At 34.3% G+C, this 19,056-nt stretch overlaps 1 protein-coding gene across 3 annotated transcripts; it reads right to left on the bottom strand.

Annotated features, from left to right (window-relative positions):
* Positions 1 to 4,750: 4,750 nt before the first annotated feature.
* LOC110630682 (AUGMIN subunit 5) lies at positions 4,751 to 18,201 on the bottom strand. Of its 3 annotated transcripts, XM_021778223.2 has the most exons (10): positions 17,232 to 18,194; positions 15,888 to 16,430; positions 15,072 to 15,213; positions 14,572 to 14,748; positions 14,240 to 14,449; positions 12,696 to 12,881; positions 12,189 to 12,348; positions 6,393 to 6,588; positions 5,998 to 6,130; positions 4,751 to 5,423 (listed from the first exon to the last, which is right to left on the bottom strand). In XM_021778223.2, the coding sequence occupies exons 1-10, from the start codon at positions 17,747 to 17,749 to the stop codon at positions 5,295 to 5,297; spliced, it is 2,394 nt and encodes a 797-aa protein (XP_021633915.1). In that variant the 5' UTR covers positions 17,750 to 18,194; the 3' UTR covers positions 4,751 to 5,294. The 3 variants fall into 3 exon arrangements, 2 of the variants coding, with proteins under 2 accessions (XP_021633915.1, XP_043813030.1); XM_043957095.1 differs by lacking the exons at positions 4,751 to 5,423; positions 5,998 to 6,130 and having other exon boundaries at positions 12,084 to 12,348; positions 17,232 to 18,201; XR_006350852.1 differs by lacking the exons at positions 4,751 to 5,423; positions 5,998 to 6,130; positions 6,393 to 6,588 and adding an exon at positions 6,606 to 7,828 and having other exon boundaries at positions 12,067 to 12,348; positions 17,232 to 18,201.
* Positions 18,202 to 19,056: the final 855 nt, after the last annotated feature.

Genomic DNA, 19,056 nt, shown 5'->3' with positions numbered 1-19,056 from the left:
CAAGAACAAACCTTTGTTGCACAAAGAGACAACAATACTATGCTTTGGCATAAAAGATTGGGGCACTTTCATCATAATGTCGTACTCTTCATGAAGAAAACTCAAATGTGAGAGGTTTTACCAGATTTGGAGAAAGATTTACCGATGTGTGCAGCCTGTCAATATGGAAAACAGACCAGATTGCCTTTTCCAAAAAGAACAGAATGGAGAGCAACTTAGAAGCTGGAACTTGTACATACAGATGTTGGAGGTCCACTTAAAATATCATCCTTGAATGGTAGTAAGTATTATATTACATTCATTGATGATTGTACAAGATTCTGTTGGATATATTTTTTAAAATCCAAATCTGATGTTGCTGGTATTTTTTTGGGAGTTCAAAACATGGGTTGAAAATCAAAGTGGATGTGAATTATATGTCATAAGATCCGATAACAACACGGAATACACATCTGACAAATTCAATAAATTTTGTAAAGAAGCAAGAATTGAATACCAATTGACAGCACCATACACTCTGCAACAAAACGGAGTAAGCGAAAGAAAGAATAGAGTGATAATGGAGATGACAAGATGCTTGCTGCATGAGATGGAATTACCAAAGAAATTTTGGGCAGAAGCTGCAAGTACTGCAATATTTTTACTCAATAGACTTTCCACTAAAGCTTTGAAGAATAAAACTCCTTTTGAGGCTTGGTTTGATTATAAACCATTTCTGTTAAATTTAAAAATATTTGGATGCCTGTGTTTTTCTTATGTGCCTCAGGTGAAAAGAGATAAGCTTGATAGAAAGGCAGAAGCAGGAATCTTTGTAGGCTATAGCAACACATCAAAAGCCTACAGAGTTTATCTACCCCAAGCAGATAAAGTCATAACCAGCAGAGATGTGAGATTTCTGAAAGACGAAAAATGGAATTGGAATGATATTAAAAACAACAAAATTCTAAAGAACATTGAAAATCATGATGATGCTATTGATGATGAACCAATAAGGGGCACAAGATCACTTGAAGACATTTATCACAGGTGCAATGTGGCTATCATGAAACCAGAAAAATTTGTTGATGTTGTTTTAGACAAAAAATGGGTTTCAGCAATGGAGGAGGAGCTGAGAATGATTGAGAAAAGTGACACATGGGAGCTTGTAGACAGACCAACTCATAAGAAGGCCATTGGAGTAAAATGGCTATATCGGACAAAGCTGAATTCCGATGGATCTATCAACAAACATAAAGCAAGACTGGTGGTCAAAGGCTATGCCCAAATGTTTGGAGTTGATTTCTCAGAAACTTTCGCTCCTGTGGCCCGTCTTGATACAATCAGAATGCTATTGGCTATAGTTGCACAAAAGGGATGGAAAGTTCATCAACTTGATGTAAAGTTAGCCTTTCTAAATGGCTACTTGGAAGAAGAAATTTTTATGGAGCAGCCCGAAGATTTTCTGGTTAATAGAGATGAAGATAAAGTATATCGTTTGAAAAAAGCCTTATATGGCTTGAAGCAAGCCTCTAGGGCTTGGTACAGCCGTATTAATTCTCATCTTCTAAGCTTAGGCTTTGAGAAAAGATTGAGTGAATTCACTCTATATGTTAGGAAAATAGAAACAGATATACTTATAATATCTTTGTATGTTAATGATCTATTAATAACAGGTAACAATGGAAGATTGATAGATCAATTCAAGGCAGAGATGATGGAGGTGTTTGAAATGACAGATCTTGGAGAAATGTCATATTTCCTTGGAATTGAGGTGCTTCAAAAAGAAAATGAAGTTTTTATTTGCCAACAAAAATATGCCAAGGAGATTCTAAAAAAGTTCAAGATGGAGGATTGCAAGTCAACCACAACTCCAATGAATCTGAAGGAGAAATTTTGCAAAGAAGATGGAGCTAAAAAGGTAGATGAGGTGTTGTATAGGAGTTTAATAGGCTGTCTAATGTATCTAACTGCAACCCGACCCTGACATCATGCATGCTGTAAGTTTGCTATCAAGATACATGCATTGTGCTAGTGAGATTCATCTTCAAGCAGCAAAACGCATAATTAGATATATTAAAGGCACAGTAAACTATGGTATTAAGTTTAGTCAAGTCCAGAATTTTAATTTCCATGGTTTTTCTGATAGCGATTGGGGTGGTTGCTTAGATGACATGAAAAGCACTTTAGGTTACTGTTTTAGCTTTGGTTCTAGTGTATTCTCCTGGTGCTCCAAGAAGCAAGATGTGATAGCTCAATCCACAGCTGAAACAGAATATGTTGCAGCTACTTTGGCAGTAAATCAAGCTTTGTGGATAAGGAAATTGTTAGCTGACTTTTCTATGGAAGAAAAAAGAAGCACAGAAGTTTATGTTGATAGCCAGGCTGCAATTTCAATAGCAAATAATCCAGTATTTCATGAAAAAACCAAGCACTTCAAGATTAAATTATATTTTCTTAGGGAAGTTCAAAAGAATAGTGAAGTAAGTTTGGTGCACTGCAATTCAGAATTTCAGAATGTTGATATTTTGACTAAATCCCTTTCCAAGGCTAGATTTGAGTATTTAAGAGAGAGGTTTGACCTTTGCTGCTCTTAACTCAAGGAGGAGTATTGAATGTTGACTTAAGAACTGTTTTGAAGGCTGTTTGAAGATTAAATCATTATTTGTTATTCAGTTGCTATTTTCTAGAAATAATTAAATATGTTATCAATCATATCTGATATGCATCATTATTTTGCTTATTTTGTTGATATTTTATTATTTTGTATGCCTATATATTTTTCTGTAATCTTGCATCAATAATATATTAGCCTTTATAAATTTTCCCTTAACATAATAATAAAGATTCAAATATATCAAAAGAATCTCATTTGCAAAACATTTTCATTGTCCGACTTTGTGCATGTGATCTTGAGATAGATTTTGTGGTTCGCATAAATGAATTCTTACCATGACAAGGACTAGACGACAAATAGTACCACACCCATGAGGGTTTTTAAAAAAAAAAACAAAACAGGTACACCCATGATGTTCGAAATTAGATCAAGTTAGAACACCCATTTTGGTTAAGTATTACCGTGAAAAGTCCAACTTCATATAAGTAGGGTTTCTCAATTTGTGTCATAAATCCAGCAGATGCAAATTCATTTGTCCTTTCACCGCCATTAAAATGGCATAGAAGGAGAGTTGGCCCAACATTTGAGAAACAGAAAATTCAGAGAAAATGAGAATGAAATTTGTGAGAAAAAAAATATTGAGATGAGCTCCAACCAACTAATTAAAAATCAACTAATTAAAAATATAAGTGATAAATATTTTATATTTATAAGATAGTCTTTGTTTTTTTAGTGTTGGTGTAGATAAATTAAATTAATTTTATTTTAACTGCCAGACCTTTGGACAGATTTTGTGGTTTTGCATAAAATAATTGTTGATGGGGACACTTAATATGGCTAGGCACCCAACATACAATGAAGCTGAGTGTGATTGGTGAACCCCTATGTTTTCTACTTCAATCCTACCGACAATTTCTTTTCTCTCATTTTCTTTTAGGGTTCAGTTTCTCTACTCTGCCACAAGTCGAGGTAAAAGAGGCCACTCTCTCACTCAGCCATAGGTCTCCCTCCCATCGAATTAGGTTGTTTTTAGATTTTTATTTTTAGTTGTGGAGCAACGATGCAAATCTAGAGAGTCTCTGTGGAAGTATTCAATCTAATAATGAATTCATTACCTTTGACAGGGAAAAAAAAACACCACTATGCAACCGATCTGTGGAAGTATTCAATCATTATCCTCCCGCTCGTCTCTATTTCTTCACTTAATTTAATTTCTACTTTCAGAAAAATTATTTGATTCAAAAAAAGAAAAATAAAAATTATTATTTCCTTCCACTTTCCTTTTTCATTTCTCGCTGATTTTCTTTTTTAAGATCAACCAGATGCCAATTTTAATCTCAAAAATCCCATTTAAAATTTTAGAATATCATTAAAATATATTAATTTTTACAAGCCATAAATATGAGAATTATAAATAATAAGAGAATACAAATAAATTTTTTAGTAAAGCTAATAAAGAATTATAAGAGATTTTTTCTTTATTTTTCACTTATAGCATATTTCAAATCTAATATACCTATATAATAAAAAATTTAAATTATCAAAATGTTTCATAACTTTTATTATTTATTTTACATATAAATAATAATCATATATTTTTAATGATAACTTTTAAAATTTTAAAAAAGAATTTTAAGTTTAAATTTAGTTTTAAATAATGAGAAAAGAAAAGAACTTTTTCATCTTTAATTAAAATAAATGATTTTTTATATTTTCATAAACTTAATTTGAGATATTAATACATTTTTAATAATATTTTATTTATTTTATATGTTTTATAAATGTATTTTATTTTTGTTAAAAATATGAATAAGATAATTTATATATTAAATTATAAACTTAATTACTGAATTGACATTAAATTTGTTTATTTAATGGGATTTAAATACACATTTTCCCTTTAGTTGCATCATGTAAATAAATGAACTAATAATATGACATCTTAACATGATAATTGTTGCATTCTGCTTCCAGATAATCCTTAATCTAATTAATTAGTAAAGCAACTATAATGAAATTTCAAATGCATTTCATTTATGCTCTTGAGATTTTTTTTTTTTTTTAATCAGAAAGAGGAGAATATGATCTCTACTTATACCGAGTTAAGCACTACTAGTGATTTATTCAGATTGTTGATTTAAGAAATGAGTTGCAGCCTTTGGCAAATTAACACCTTCAAATTCAATAAGATGTGAAGCAGAGTAAGCTACAAAAACAAATTGCTGGTCTACAACCCTTTGATGGGTAATATTCAAAAGCATCAAACTTGAGAACAATACATGAGAAACCCATTCACTGCCCAAGAACAATATATGACCTATTATACAAGCATTATTTTGAATATCCATTCTGTACAAAATTAGTGAGGTATAAAAAACCAATTGTGAACACATCAACTTCCATCATTGGAGACCCTTGCCCCATCTCCTCTACATTCTAAATAATGGAATAAATGGATGATGCCTTGAGTCTTTCCCACCCATGACTCAAGATGCCTTGACTTCCATTCAAAAGCATTCAACCACCTCTCGCTGTGCAAGACAAATTGAAAGATACCCTCAAAGATGTATCCGCCTGCGTCGCTGAGCATATCCTGTGGTCCAAACAGGGCAAGTAATTTTGGCGCAACCGTGGCAAAAGATATGGGTAATTCGGATGATTAAAAGATGATTTCTGCAACGCTGGTACACAGACATCTAATTCACAAGAGTTCTTTATCATAAAATGCAAGAAGTTGCTTAACATGATTATGCCAAGCAGCAACATTTTGCCCATCAACAGTAACCCAGTCAACAACAGTTGATGCTGGCTGCTCCCACCACTCATCAAGCTGCAGTAGAATGCATCAAAAGACTTGACAATTAATTTAAGATTGAAAAAAGTAGTTTTAAAAAATATATAACTTTGGTGTTAACCACAATAAAAATACAATGCTAACATTGTGAAAAATACAAATGGCATTACGCAAAAGATGGTGGAGACACAAGGAACCTGCCACAAACCTAAACATGAAAACATGCGCCCATTTGTGTAGCAAACAAATAACTGATTTAAACTTGACAAACACCTTTGAGCATAGTTATTGCGTTAATTTTGAGAATTGTGATATGTTGTTTGTTAAGAATTTTTCTTTTGAAAAAAAAGCTTCCTTTTTTTTGTGGCATACTATAGTTGAACAGAACTTCAATTCAAGAGTATCAAATGAAAGACTTTCATAAAAATTCTCATAGAATTTAAAATGAAGTAACAAATTCAACTCAGTACTAAATTAATCATCATGACTACCTTATAACAAAATCTATGTTCAAGCCCACTGCAGATTGCCCTAAAACTTGCCTTATTTTCTCTTTCTTGTGAATTAATAGCACAAAATTAATTAACTTTTGATAATGGCAGTTACTCACCAAGCCTCTAACGTATTTGCAATCTTCTAAGCACTTTTGAGCACTCAAGCTTGCTGTTTTAAGTTCAGGCAACCATTTCTCTGTGACAATTTTCTCTTGCTCAGATGCCAAACTCAGACAATAATCTGTAGTCCTGTATGGCATAATAAAAAACTGTTAAAACTTAGCAAAGTTGACAAAAGATCAAAGAATAAGCAAATTTAAAAAAGTAAAAAAATGACATCAGATACTATACACAACTTAGAAAAGACTTCCAACTTAACAAGGAAACCGAGGGTTCCAGCAAAGTGAAATTTGCAATAACAAATAGTTGTTTCCAACAATGTAAAATTTTGGAATAACAAATAGTTATGTAATCACAGAATCAAAAAATACTTGGCTACATACAATTTTACCTTTTGTATTCTTGTTGAGAAAGGTACGCATGGTTTAACATCGCATGACCACTTTCAACAAGATCCTGTCGTATGTGGACAAGATTGATCACCTTTGCCAAGTCCTCTAATACACTAGCCTCAGAGCCACGAAGTTTCAGACAAAATTCCAGTGACTCCAATACTGATGCCAAACCAGAGTCGAATCCTTCCAAACCTGATTGAAAATGACAAATCATTCAATTGGGATATAATAAAATACATATGAAAACAAGGCACACACAGCCATTACAATTTGTTTGTTTTGCAGAAAATAACTGTCAATACGAAAATGTTCTACGAGAAATGACTTAGTTTCATTATATGGTTAGAAAACTATATATTAGTCGAAATTTATTTATTGACCTTTGGAATGCATTGAGAAATCTTGTTTACATTCAATAAATACGATTATAAAATTTTTGGTCATACAAGGACTTCATGGTATTCTCTTTGTAGTTAAATAGGGGAGAATTAGAGGTCATTCTTGGGCATTGGGCAAAAATGATCAACAATGGTGGTGGACTCATGTGTATGTCTATGCATTTAGATAATTTGTTCAAGTACAGAAAATAACTTTCCATTGTGAAATAATGTTAGATCATTATTCATTAAATATTTTCTGTTCACAACCATTCTGCAGTGCCAAAAAAAACTATGTAATATAATTTTGGGGAAGCAAATATATACCAAAAATCTCTTTTCTCCTGTTCAATGCAAAAAACTCTTATTCAAGACTGATTATGCCATTACGGTCAATAAGAAGAAATAAATTTTCATCAAAGCAACCTTAGCTAGGGCTAGACTGCCAGAGATCAGACCAGCGCATATTGTCAACTAACCACAATTTATTTTCAACTTTATAGTTTATACCACTGACAATTCAACTGCAGTTACTCAAACTAACAGTGGAAGTTGTGAAGAAAAACATTTTACCCCATCATATAGTAGTCATCAAATCATAAAGTTAATTATAAATTTTAAGTTAGTGCAATGCCAAGGGCCAATTTTTGTCTTTGCCTCACAACAAGATCAAGTATTAGGCTTCAGGTGTATGATGCAACGCACAGCACAGCGAGGACTGTGGTCAAGCCAACCCTTAATGAAAGGGGAAAAAAAGCTTCTCTTAATAACTTATGCTGAATATTATTTTCTTTATAAATAAATCACACCATGTATAAGTCTGGCTTCTACATGGAATTTAAATCACCCAAAGCCTCATCCAGATTTATTAGCGTCCAGACAAATATGAGCCAAAACCTGTGCCACTCTTCTGAGGATAAATGTTATTAGGACATCAAAACCTTTTCAAGGAGTATCCCCAACAATTTGTTTACCAAAAAAATGTAACAAGATCTCGCTGATAATTCAGTTCCAGTGAATAATAGTGCAATAGCTTCAAACCCAATATTTATTTCTGTTGACTTATTTGCTAATCCTAATTGATTCTAGGGATTTGATTTGATTTGATTAGGATCCTTAATTATCTCTGTAATTATTATTTGATTATTTGCTTCCTGTTTAGATATGATTCTTTGTGTATAAATAGCCATGTAGACATATTGTACAAATCAAGAGTGAAATACAAGAATACTCAATATTCTTCCAAAAATCTTCATGGTATCAGAGCCTTTTTCCTGATTTTTTGGGTCAAATTCAATTTTTCCTCTTCAGGGTTTCAAAACCCTAAATTTACTTTTTTGGTACTAACCCATTTAGGAGCCCTTCACTCTCTCACCGCCGGCACCAGAAGAACCGCCGGACTGCCGCCGGCCGATCGACCAGCCCCGACGCCGGAAAAGCTTGCGCGTGAGGCTCACGCGCCACCTCTTCCCGGCGCGTGACCCGGCGCTTCCCGGCGCGTGACCCATCATCTGCCACTGCTTTGCTGCTCCGATCACTCCGGCGACGATTCCGATCATCTTTCCGGCCTTCCCGTGCTGCTACACGGTCCTTTTGGTGAATCGATTGGGCTCTCTTGTGTGTACACCCTTGAATACCTCCTATTCTGTCACCGTTTATAAACCTTTACCATGACAGAAGGTAAAAGGGTGTCAATGGCAGAAGGTAAAAGGGTGTCGATAGCAGAAGGTACAAGAATCTTGATTCCTAACTCTGATTCCTCATTCTTTAGTGCCACATCTGACGTTGTAAAGTCAGGTAATACTTCATCTCTCCATAATATTCCATGGATTATCGATTCTGGTGCGAATAGACACATGACAGGTTCGTCTAAAGGCCTTCTCAATTATTTTCCTTCCCTAACCAAAGATAGTGTCAAAATTGCTGATGGCTCTTTTACTCCCATATCCGGAACAGGTTCTGTTATTTGCACACCGAATATTAAATTATCATCTGTCCTTCATGTTCCCCACTTTCCTGTCAACCTTTTATCTGTTAGTGCTATCACCAATGCCCTTAATTGTAAAATTGAATTCTTTCCTGATCATTGTGTTATTCAGGATCTTCGCACAGGAAAGAGGATTGGCAATGGTAGACTGCATGATGGCTTATATATGTTGGAGGGTGATCCAGGTTCTTCGATATCTCAAGCCTGTTTTGGAGAAAATAAAGATGTCAATCAGGAAATAATACAGTGGCACAGACGGTTAGGACATCCATCATTCTTTGCCTTAGAAAAACTTTATCCTAATTTGTTTGCTAGAACTCAGTTTGATTCTCTATTTTGTGATGCTTGTGAGTATGCTAAACACACTAGAACATCCTATCCTTTGAGTCATAATAAAAGTCAAATTCCTTTTGCGACTATTCATTCTGATGTTTGGGGGCCTACTCAAACTGTCTCATTGTCTGGTAATCGATGGTTTGTCACCTTTATTGATTGTTGTACTCGAATGACTTGGGTCTATTTGATTAAAGCTAAAAGTGATGTCTTTTCTTGTTTTCAATCCTTTCATAAGATGGTTTGTACTCAATTTAATACTAAGGTGAAAATTTTGAGAACTGACAATGGAAGAGAATACATGGATAGTAGCTTTTCTGCTTATTTGGAGAATAATGGGATAATACACCAGACAAGTTGTCCTTATACTAGTGCTCAAAATGGCGTTGCTGAGAGGAAAAATAGGCATCTATTGGAGGTAGCTCGATCTCTTATGTTCACCATGAATCTACCCAAAGCATATTGGGGAGATGCAATTCTTGCATCTGCTTATCTTATCAATAGAATGCCTCTCAAGAACCTTGACTTTATGAGTCCTTTGGCGGTTTTACAAGGGAAGAATTCATACGTTGTTCCACCAAAAGTATTTGGGTGTGTTTGCTTTGTCCATACTAGGACGGCAGGAAAACTGGATCCCAAGGCCCTTAAATGTGTGTTTGTTGGATATTCTCCAACACAGAAAGGATACAAGTGTTATCATCCTCCCTCTAGGAAATACTTCGTTAGTATGGATGTTACCTTCCGAGAAACTGAACCCTACTTCAGTACCAACCCCTCACCTCTTCAGGGGGAGAATAATGAGCAAGAAGAGGTGATCCCGAATTCTGTGATTTTGAGTGATATGGTTCAACCAGAAAGTTTGAGCTCTAGTAGACAGGGGGAGATGACCAATCAGGGAGAGAGAACTGGTCGTTTGGACAAGCCAGATTTGAGAAGGTATTCAAGGAGAGACAAGGCAGAAGAAGCCATTATGCAGTCTACTCAGAGTCAAGAATCTTCTCCTGGTGAGTTACCTAGTCATGAATCTTCTTCTGGTGAGTTACCCACAACTCTTTCTTCTGGTGAGTTACCCACAACTCTTGAATGTTTCAATGACTTAGATAAACCTATTGCACAAAGAAAAGGGGTCAGATCTTGCACTAAACACCCTATTTCTAACTTTGTTTCTTATGAATCTTTATCACCTTCCTATAGAGCCTTTGCCTTGTCTATTTCCTCTGTGTCTATTCCACAGGATTGGAAGAAAGCTCTTGCAGATCCTAAATGGAAGAAAGCAATGATTGAAGAGATGAAAGCATTGGCTAAAAATGAAACTTGGGAGCTTGTCACTCTTCCACCTGAGAAGAAACTCGTTGGCTGCAAATGGGTATTCACAGTGAAACATAAAGCTGATGGCACAATTGAACGATTTAAGGCCAGATTGGTTGCTAAAGGTTTCACCCAAACCTATGGAGTGGATTATCAAGAGACATTTGCCCCAGTTGCAAAAATGAATTCAATCAGAGTTCTGTTATCTTGCGCGGCCAACTTGGACTGGGACTTGCAACAGTTTGATGTGAAGAATGCTTTCCTCCATGGAGATTTAGAGGAAGAAGTATTCATGGAAATTCCTCCTGGGTTCGCTGATGAGAAGACACAAGGAAAGGTGTGCAAGTTAAAAAAGGCTTTGTATGGGCTAAAACAATCTCCCAGAGCTTGGTTTGACAGGTTTAGCAGAGCCATGATGTCCTTCGGTTACCAACAAAGCAATGCTGATCACACTCTGTTTATCAAACATCATAAGGGTAAGATCACCCTTCTTATTGTGTATGTTGATGATATAGTGGTGACAGGTGATGACAAAGAGGAAATGGCTCAACTAAAGAGGTTGTTAGCTCAGGAATTTGAAATCAAAGATCTGGGAAAACTGCAATATTTTCTAGGTATCGAGGTGGCCAGATCAGAAAAAGGAATTTTCATCTCTCAAAGAAAGTACATTCTGGATTTTTTGAAAGAAACTGGTATGATGGGGTGTAAGCCAGCAGAATCTCCCATTGAAAGTAACCACAAGCTGAAAGCAGGAACTGGTGAGTCCGTGGATATTGGAAGATATCAGAGATTGGTAGGAAGGTTGATTTATCTCTCACACACTCGACCGGATATAGCCTATGCTGTTAGCTTAGTCAGCCAATTCATGCATGACCCTCGCGAGACTCATATGCAAGCTGTACTTCGCATCTTGAGATACCTAAAGTCTGCGCCAGGGAAAGGGCTTCTTTATTCCAAACATGGTCATCTCCGAATTGAAAGTTTTACAGATGCAGATTGGGCAGGATCTCTCGATGACAGGAGATCCACATCTGGCTACTGCACAGTTGTGGGGGGAAACCTTGTCACTTGGAGGAGCAAAAAACAAAGTGTTGTTGCTCGGTCAAGTGCGGAAGCAGAATACAGAGCAATGGCCCAAGGAGTGTGTGAACTCTTATGGTTGCAGAAGTTATTGGAAGAGTTGAGATTGTCCGAGAGAGACAAGATAACCTTGTATTGTGACAATAAAGCTGCTATAAGTATAGCACAAAACCCAGTCCAACATGACCGAACGAAGCACATTGAAATTGATCGGCACTTCATTAAAGAAAAATTAACAGACGGTGTCTTGAGCCTAGTTCATGTGACTTCTACTGAGCAACTTGCGGATGTGTTTACTAAAGGGCTTAACAACAAGATCTATCATAATCTGATTTGCAAGTTGGGCATGTGTGACATCTTTGCACCAACTTGAGGGGGAGTGTTGACTTATTTGCTAATCCTAATTGATTCTAGGGATTTGATTTGATTTGATTAGGATCCTTAATTATCTCTGTAATTATTATTTGATTATTTGCTTCCTGTTTAGATATGATTCTTTGTGTATAAATAGCCATGTAGACATATTGTACAAATCAAGAGTGAAATACAAGAATACTCAATATTCTTCCAAAAATCTTCAATTTCAGTATTTTGGAGGATACCTAACAAATGAATATGTTCCAATTGCAGCCTCACCTAATAACCTGCCAAGGAGCAATACAAAAAGGTAGCCATACCTCTAGCCATATGAATGAATAAGAACTTACCAGCAGGATACTGAAGAGCAGCAGATACACGACATATGGATGGAATTGCTGATGGATCTCTAGCACCAGCTCTTGCTGTCAATAAAGCAGCATTCTTCTCAGCAGCAGCAAGAGCTTCAGGTCCTGTAGATCCGATAGAACCCATAGACTCCAAAAGAGCCTGATGTGATTTAATATTCAGAAAAAGAAATAAGGCAGAGAAACATGTTTTTCTTGTTGAAATAACCTCACATTTGAATCCAAACCGCACAAACCAACACCCACCAAAGCAAAGAATATACTAGAGGGATTACATTAATTAAAATGAAGATTCAACTATTCAGAGAGAAAATTAAGGTTTATTCCTGGACACAATAAAAGTTTGTTTGACATTATGGAAGGGGGTAAAAAAGCACTTTCCAGAAAAAAAAAATCAATTTACATGCTGTTAGAAAAAAAAACAGTTTCCAAAAAGCTGTTTTGTTATTAGGATTAAACAATAGACCATACTGATGCAGCTTTACGAACCTGAGGGGTTGAAGGAAGCATGTATAAGCTATTATCAGGACTTTGAGAAAAGGCATTAACTTCTTTATCAATAAGATCTTTTGCGTTGTTTGCAATATCTGCAACAACAGTACATGCTGGAATTATAGTACTTGATGCAAATTCCCTTGCAGCCAATGGCTGTTGATTCCAAAATGCAGCAGCATCCTACAAGGCAAATAAAGGAACCTTAAAAGTAGCTGATTCCACAGTTTACCCCATATTCCAATATTCTGTAGAGTTCATGTGGATGCAAAATATAGGAACATTGCAATTCGGGAAAAAAAAGCATGATACAAATTCAATATTTGCGTGTGTTTGTGAAAAATATCCTAGCAAAAGCAAAATAAGTGCCAGGTAACAATAATGTCCTACAAGATCTCTCCAACTTGTAGCATCCAGTGACATTAAAACACTCTGTTTGTGAACTAAAAGAAATCATTTTGAAGATAATTTCAGTTAGCTTTATTGCCTCATTTGACCTTCCATCATATTTTGAATATTGAAATGTTGAATTAGAGGCAACAGGCAAGGGAAAGGCCACTACAAAAAAGAAAGTCTCTCGCATACTTCCCACATACTAAGTGCATAGTTGTCAAATTTAGACTCAAATCGAGAATCAAGAATTGATATCTTCATTTTGTAAATGAAGAATTGAATCAAACTGAACCATCAGATTCAATAAAAATTCTTGAAATTGATTAAAAATGATATATGTTCTAAAAAAAATATATATTACAATGATATATTTTGCTGAGTATAGAATTATATTTAGCTAATGAGAACAATGATTTATAATAGAACAATATGTTCTTACCATGTTAAATGGTTTTATGTTACAAATTATGAACTTTTGAATTATATATAATAACTATCATTATGCATGTTCTGAAACTCCTGTTTAAATTTAATCAAATGAAATAATAAAAAAAAAAAAGGATGGTGGAGTAAATTAAAAGGTAATAACATATTAATATAAAATGTCATAATTAGACAACTATAATTAGAGAAGTAAATTAATAAAAATAAGAAAAAAAGAGAGGGAAAGGAAAAGGAATGACTAGTGGAAACCCCCAAGAAAAAAAGTTAAGGAAAGGTTTATGTGCATTTTGCTCAATAAAAATGAAGTGAAATCATAAATTTAAAGTTATAAAGTCTAACAAACTTAAATTCATATTGAATCATAAGACTCAGTCACAATTCAGGTATTTTAAAGATTCATCTTGCAGATACAAATTACTAGGATGATAAACTTAATCCAACAATACAAATGGAATCAAGAAGCGTAAGATTCTAATAACAGTGACTAGGTGTCAATGATAACACACAAAAAGACAATATATGCATAAAATACTTTTTGTTCTGTTACATAACAACGTTATGCACATAGGCTATAAATGTCAAAACTTTCACCTTCAACAATTAATTTGATATATCAGGCCTTTTATTATTGAAATAAAACATCAGCCAAAGTTTGACAGATTACAATTTGTCTTACTAGAAATTGTAAAGATGTGATGTCGTACCATGTTAGACTTCAATAAAGCAGTATATATGGCTTCAAGTTCAGATCTGCGTGCATCAAACTCTTCAATTTTCTTCCACTTCTTTCTCAAAGAATCTTCAGCTTCTTTCCTTTCTGCACACAGCTTATTTAACCTTTGGACTTCAGACATCAAGGTACTCAAGCTTGCCCTCAGTCCAGCAGTTTCTCTCTCCTTGGCCCAAACCTCCAACTGCATGGATAAAATGGAGAAATTGAGCACGAGGAAGTAAATGTTCAAGTAAGGGAGCATCACAGCATGGCAATAACTTATGACAACATAGTCAATAGACACAAATTATGCTGAGAAATTACCTCAAATTGCCTGAGACTGCCCGTGTTCTGTGATGGGCCACCAACACTAAGCGAGTTAGATGAAATTACACCACCACTACCATGCAAGCGTTTTATGAGCTTTTGATACATATCCCTAGCTTCTGCAGCTTTGTTTATTGCATCTTCAGTAGCTAAAAATTGCTGAACATGAGCTTTCTGCAAACAATAATGCAAAACAAATATCAAATGAACATTCTTAGAAAGATAAGAAGTGGTAGACTTTATTAAAATGCACATACAAACATAAATATGAATACAGAAAATGTATAAAATGCAAAATATACCCAATCATGCTCTTCACAAAAAGAGACATGATTTGGCACAAATAGTTATCGATTTCATTAACAATAACAACTTAAAAAAGTGCAGCATAAGAAAAATTAACTTAAAAAGTTTAACGAAATGAAACACAAATTGATTTTCACAAAACTAAAATATCTACTACAAATACAGAAGCCATCTTTAGAAAGGAAGAAAACCTGTCTTTCAAGAAGTTGATTTTGGCTTCCTCTAGAGGGTACATCTGTTGCAACCTTTCCATTGCCATAAAGTTGATAATTTAATGGCGATATTACATCAGGAGAAGAAATATCCATTACTTTGTTGTTCTCATACTTGTATCTGATAAAGAAATTCAAAATCATTAATCTGATAAAGGGTATGTAACATAGAACACAATAGAAAACACTATAAAAGGGGAAATAATCATAATAAACTCTCTACTAAAGTACCTAATTGGTATCATAATAATCATAATAACTAGTCCTACCAGTGCCCTAAAATAAGAAAAATATTAAACCACTACCAAAAGAAATAGTAAAGCTAATAGAACTCAATAAATATTCCCAAATATTAGAAACCTAAACTTCTTAATTTTACAATGAAACATTAAATCAACATAATTCCTATATTGAATCTTCCTTGATTGCATCAGTATGCTAAAATAAAACTGTAAAAAGTAAAACCAATACATAGAAATTTTAAGTTTTAGCGGACATACTAAGTATGGAAGATTATTGGGATGATGCAAATTATATTTTGATTTGAGTGCATGCACATATGAACTTAGAAAATAACAGAAGACTGACTCCACCACTAAACATAACTGGATACAGGTTCCAGCACAAATAAACACATAGATAAGGAATGGCTCTGATCAGTTACAAGCATCTAACAGAGGATAATTTTAGATTACCTACTTACCGTCAAATTCAATTATTAGAATTAGTAACATCTCCAATATCAAAGTTGACTTATATGCACAAACATGAACTGAAAAGAAATATAACTATTACCTCAAGGTTTCTGCATCAGCTCTAACATCAATTTTCTCTATTTCTCTAGAAATCAAAGTTTTCAGGTGTGACGCATATGCAGTAATTGCCTCAAGTAATTGGGGAGGATTCTTCAAGCAATTCATAATGGTAGTTCTAACTTCATTGGGTAGTTCCCCATCAAAATCAATTCCCAACTTGGCCGCTTCTAATTGAGGATTCAAATGAATGCCACTTCCTTCATAAGCTGGAAAAGAATTGCGTATTCTATCAATCATATAAACTGCAAGAGATTCACATGCCTTCCGAATATTTTTTTCCCTAGTTGTTTCAATGAGGACAATGTCATCTGCAGATTTAGTGCCCTTAACAGTAGAATATACAGCCTCCTTTTTACCGTTTGCACTAAGGCTATTAACTACTTCAAGGAACGAATCAACACTTGATCGTTGAGAATTCCTCGCTCCATTAACATAGTGACAGAGACGTTTATGATACTCTACAAATATTTTTGCTGCTTCATCACATTGTTGATCATAAGCCTCCAACATCACCTGCTTATGCCTGCAGTAGCAGTAAGCACTCATCAATGCTATTCCAAGGGCTGGATGACTTAATGTCTTTGCAGAATTGCATATATCCAATGATTATAGTACACGACACAAAATAAATCAGCATTATTGCAGACTCTAAAACCTTTTCTGGAGGCCCCATAAGAGCAACGGAAGTGTGATAAGATACAGAACCTGTTAGTGTGCAGTAGTGAAGCAGAAAGCAGCAGAAAATGTGAACCAATTTCAAATAAAAAAAAATAAAAAAAAAAGTTGTGCTGAAAGAAAATAAGCACAACCAATAAGTTGAAAAATACTACAAGTTAGCTTACTTGCTTACAGATCATTAAATGGTCACACCACTGAAAGATCCTAATTGAAACTAGTACACCACTACACCTTCAAGTCTTCAACAAAACCTGTTGAAGCGTTTACTTTCAGCACTAAAATATATGTTTCACATGACCTATGAATCTAGAAATTCCAACTTATTTTTGGACAATAAAATGGATGCAATCTTTCTATTCCTCTCTGTAACAATAAAACCCAAATCAACCAAATTTGTAACACCTTGAAATCCCACATTATAACTAGACATGCCATTAATAAATTAAAGAAATTAGAAACTTAGAATAAACATACCACCTCTACTTTTGCATACGTGTCGAACAACTCTAGATAAAGCACATTATCAACTTTTCTTAGTGCCAGAAAGACAAATAAACTGTTCTTTGAAATTAAACTCCTATTAATCGCTTAAAGTAAGCAATCATCATAAGGAAGAAACTCTGCGTCAAACTTGTAAAAGACAAACCTGTTTTTTGCACGCTCATCAAGCATTCTCTTCCGCTCAGCCTCCTCTCTCGAGACCTCCATCATCCTAGCTCTCAAATCCTTCCTCTGCCTCCTTACAATGTTTCTCAACCTCTCTACCTCCTTCGCCGCCAAATTCCTCTCATGCAAAGCGGCTTCCCGATTCTCTGCCGAGCTAGAACTCTCCCCAACTGTCTTTTCCTTCCTCCTCCCTCCTTTACTCCGACCTTCCTCTTTCCCCAAATTCACAGAGCCACCAGTCTCAACAGCCACACCACCATGCACCACCATATTCTTTCTTATATTTTCGACAGTCTTCTCCGATTTCACTCTCTTTGTCAAGAAACTCCAAATGGGTAGCATGTTTCCACGGCAGATCTTGCGAAGCGCATCAATGGAGGGCAACTGGGATTTGTTCGTAGAGGCAGTGTACGGTCCCAACGGCCTGTAGCCCATCTCTTTCTGAAGCCAGTCCAATATGACCTCTGGTTGAGCTACTGAGCTACCTGAGCTCTGCATTGTGGAAAATTTTAGGAGTTTCGATTTCCCAGTGAAATCTAAAACTCCATGTACACTTAAGAAAATACAAATCGAGGGTTAGCTCCCTATATTCAAATAGGGACTAACTTGAGCATCAATGTAAATTCAGAGCGAGGCAAAGAAAAAAGGGGTTAAAAAAAACTAAAAACCCTAGATTTGAATAGTGAGTGAGAGAGAGGAGAAGCAGATCTGACAAATGTGGTGGGTCAGGGGCAAAGAGAAGAAAACAGAAGAAAGAAACAGATAATCGAGATGGATAGCTTCAATAGGATTTGCAGAAATGGAAAGCAATGGTGGGTAGTTGAGAGTGTAAAGAAAAGAAATTGTGATGAAAAGATTCAAAAATGGAGGTCCCGCCCTCTCTGTGCTGCTTTTGTTAAGTTATGAATTTTGTGTATCATTTACGTAATCATCAAATTCCACTATCTAACTTTTTTTTGTTTTTTTTTTTTAACAGGGATGAGAGTGGTTCAACAGCAAGCCAGGCTAGACTACACTTAACTTTGAATTTAGAGAAACTTATATTCAGTCATTGCTCAGCGAAAAAACTCATTACTTAATCTATGAATTTTAATAAATAAATTGAAATATTTTTGTAATTATAAAAAATTTTAATACTCAAGTTTATATTTTTTTATTATACTCAAAAGTTAATAATTTTTTAAAAATTTGATAATTATAAATATCAAATTAAAATCTTCGATAACTAATTCTCTTTTTTTTATAAAATTTTTTATTTATAATCAACATGGATGATTTTTTTATTTCGCTTCTAATTTTGTATTAAAAAAATAGCATCATCTATAATTTCATGAAAAAAAATATTAAAAACTTTTCCCTTGGTATAAGCAAAAATAAAATTATATAAGTACTTTTTTTTTATTTTTTAAGTAGTAGTAGTTAAAGATTATTAGGTTTAGATTATGAAAATTAATTTATAAGTATTTAATACTTGTAAGATACTTTGAGTTTATAAATATTGTCATTAAAATATAATATATATGGTAGAGTTTTTTTTTTTAAAAATGCAATATAGTAAATTATCATGTCAAATTAATTTACATGTTTAATGTTTATAAACACTAAAATAATAAGCTGGTTTAATTAATTATTCTAGTTTGATTTATTTATTATTTAAATTAACATGTATGTTTAAATAACCTATTTTGATGTTTTATGGGCTTTTATAAATTTTGTAAGATGTTCAACAAATGAAAATAAGAAGTAAAAAATAATTTAAAAATTGAAGCAGATAAACTAAAACAATCGTTTTTATTTTATTTTTT

Source organism: Manihot esculenta, chromosome 1, assembly GCF_001659605.2.
Source record: "Manihot esculenta cultivar AM560-2 chromosome 1, M.esculenta_v8, whole genome shotgun sequence".
Classification (NCBI taxonomy): Eukaryota; Viridiplantae; Streptophyta; class Magnoliopsida; order Malpighiales; family Euphorbiaceae; genus Manihot; species Manihot esculenta.
This window is presented reverse-complemented; position numbering and strand designations above follow the sequence as displayed.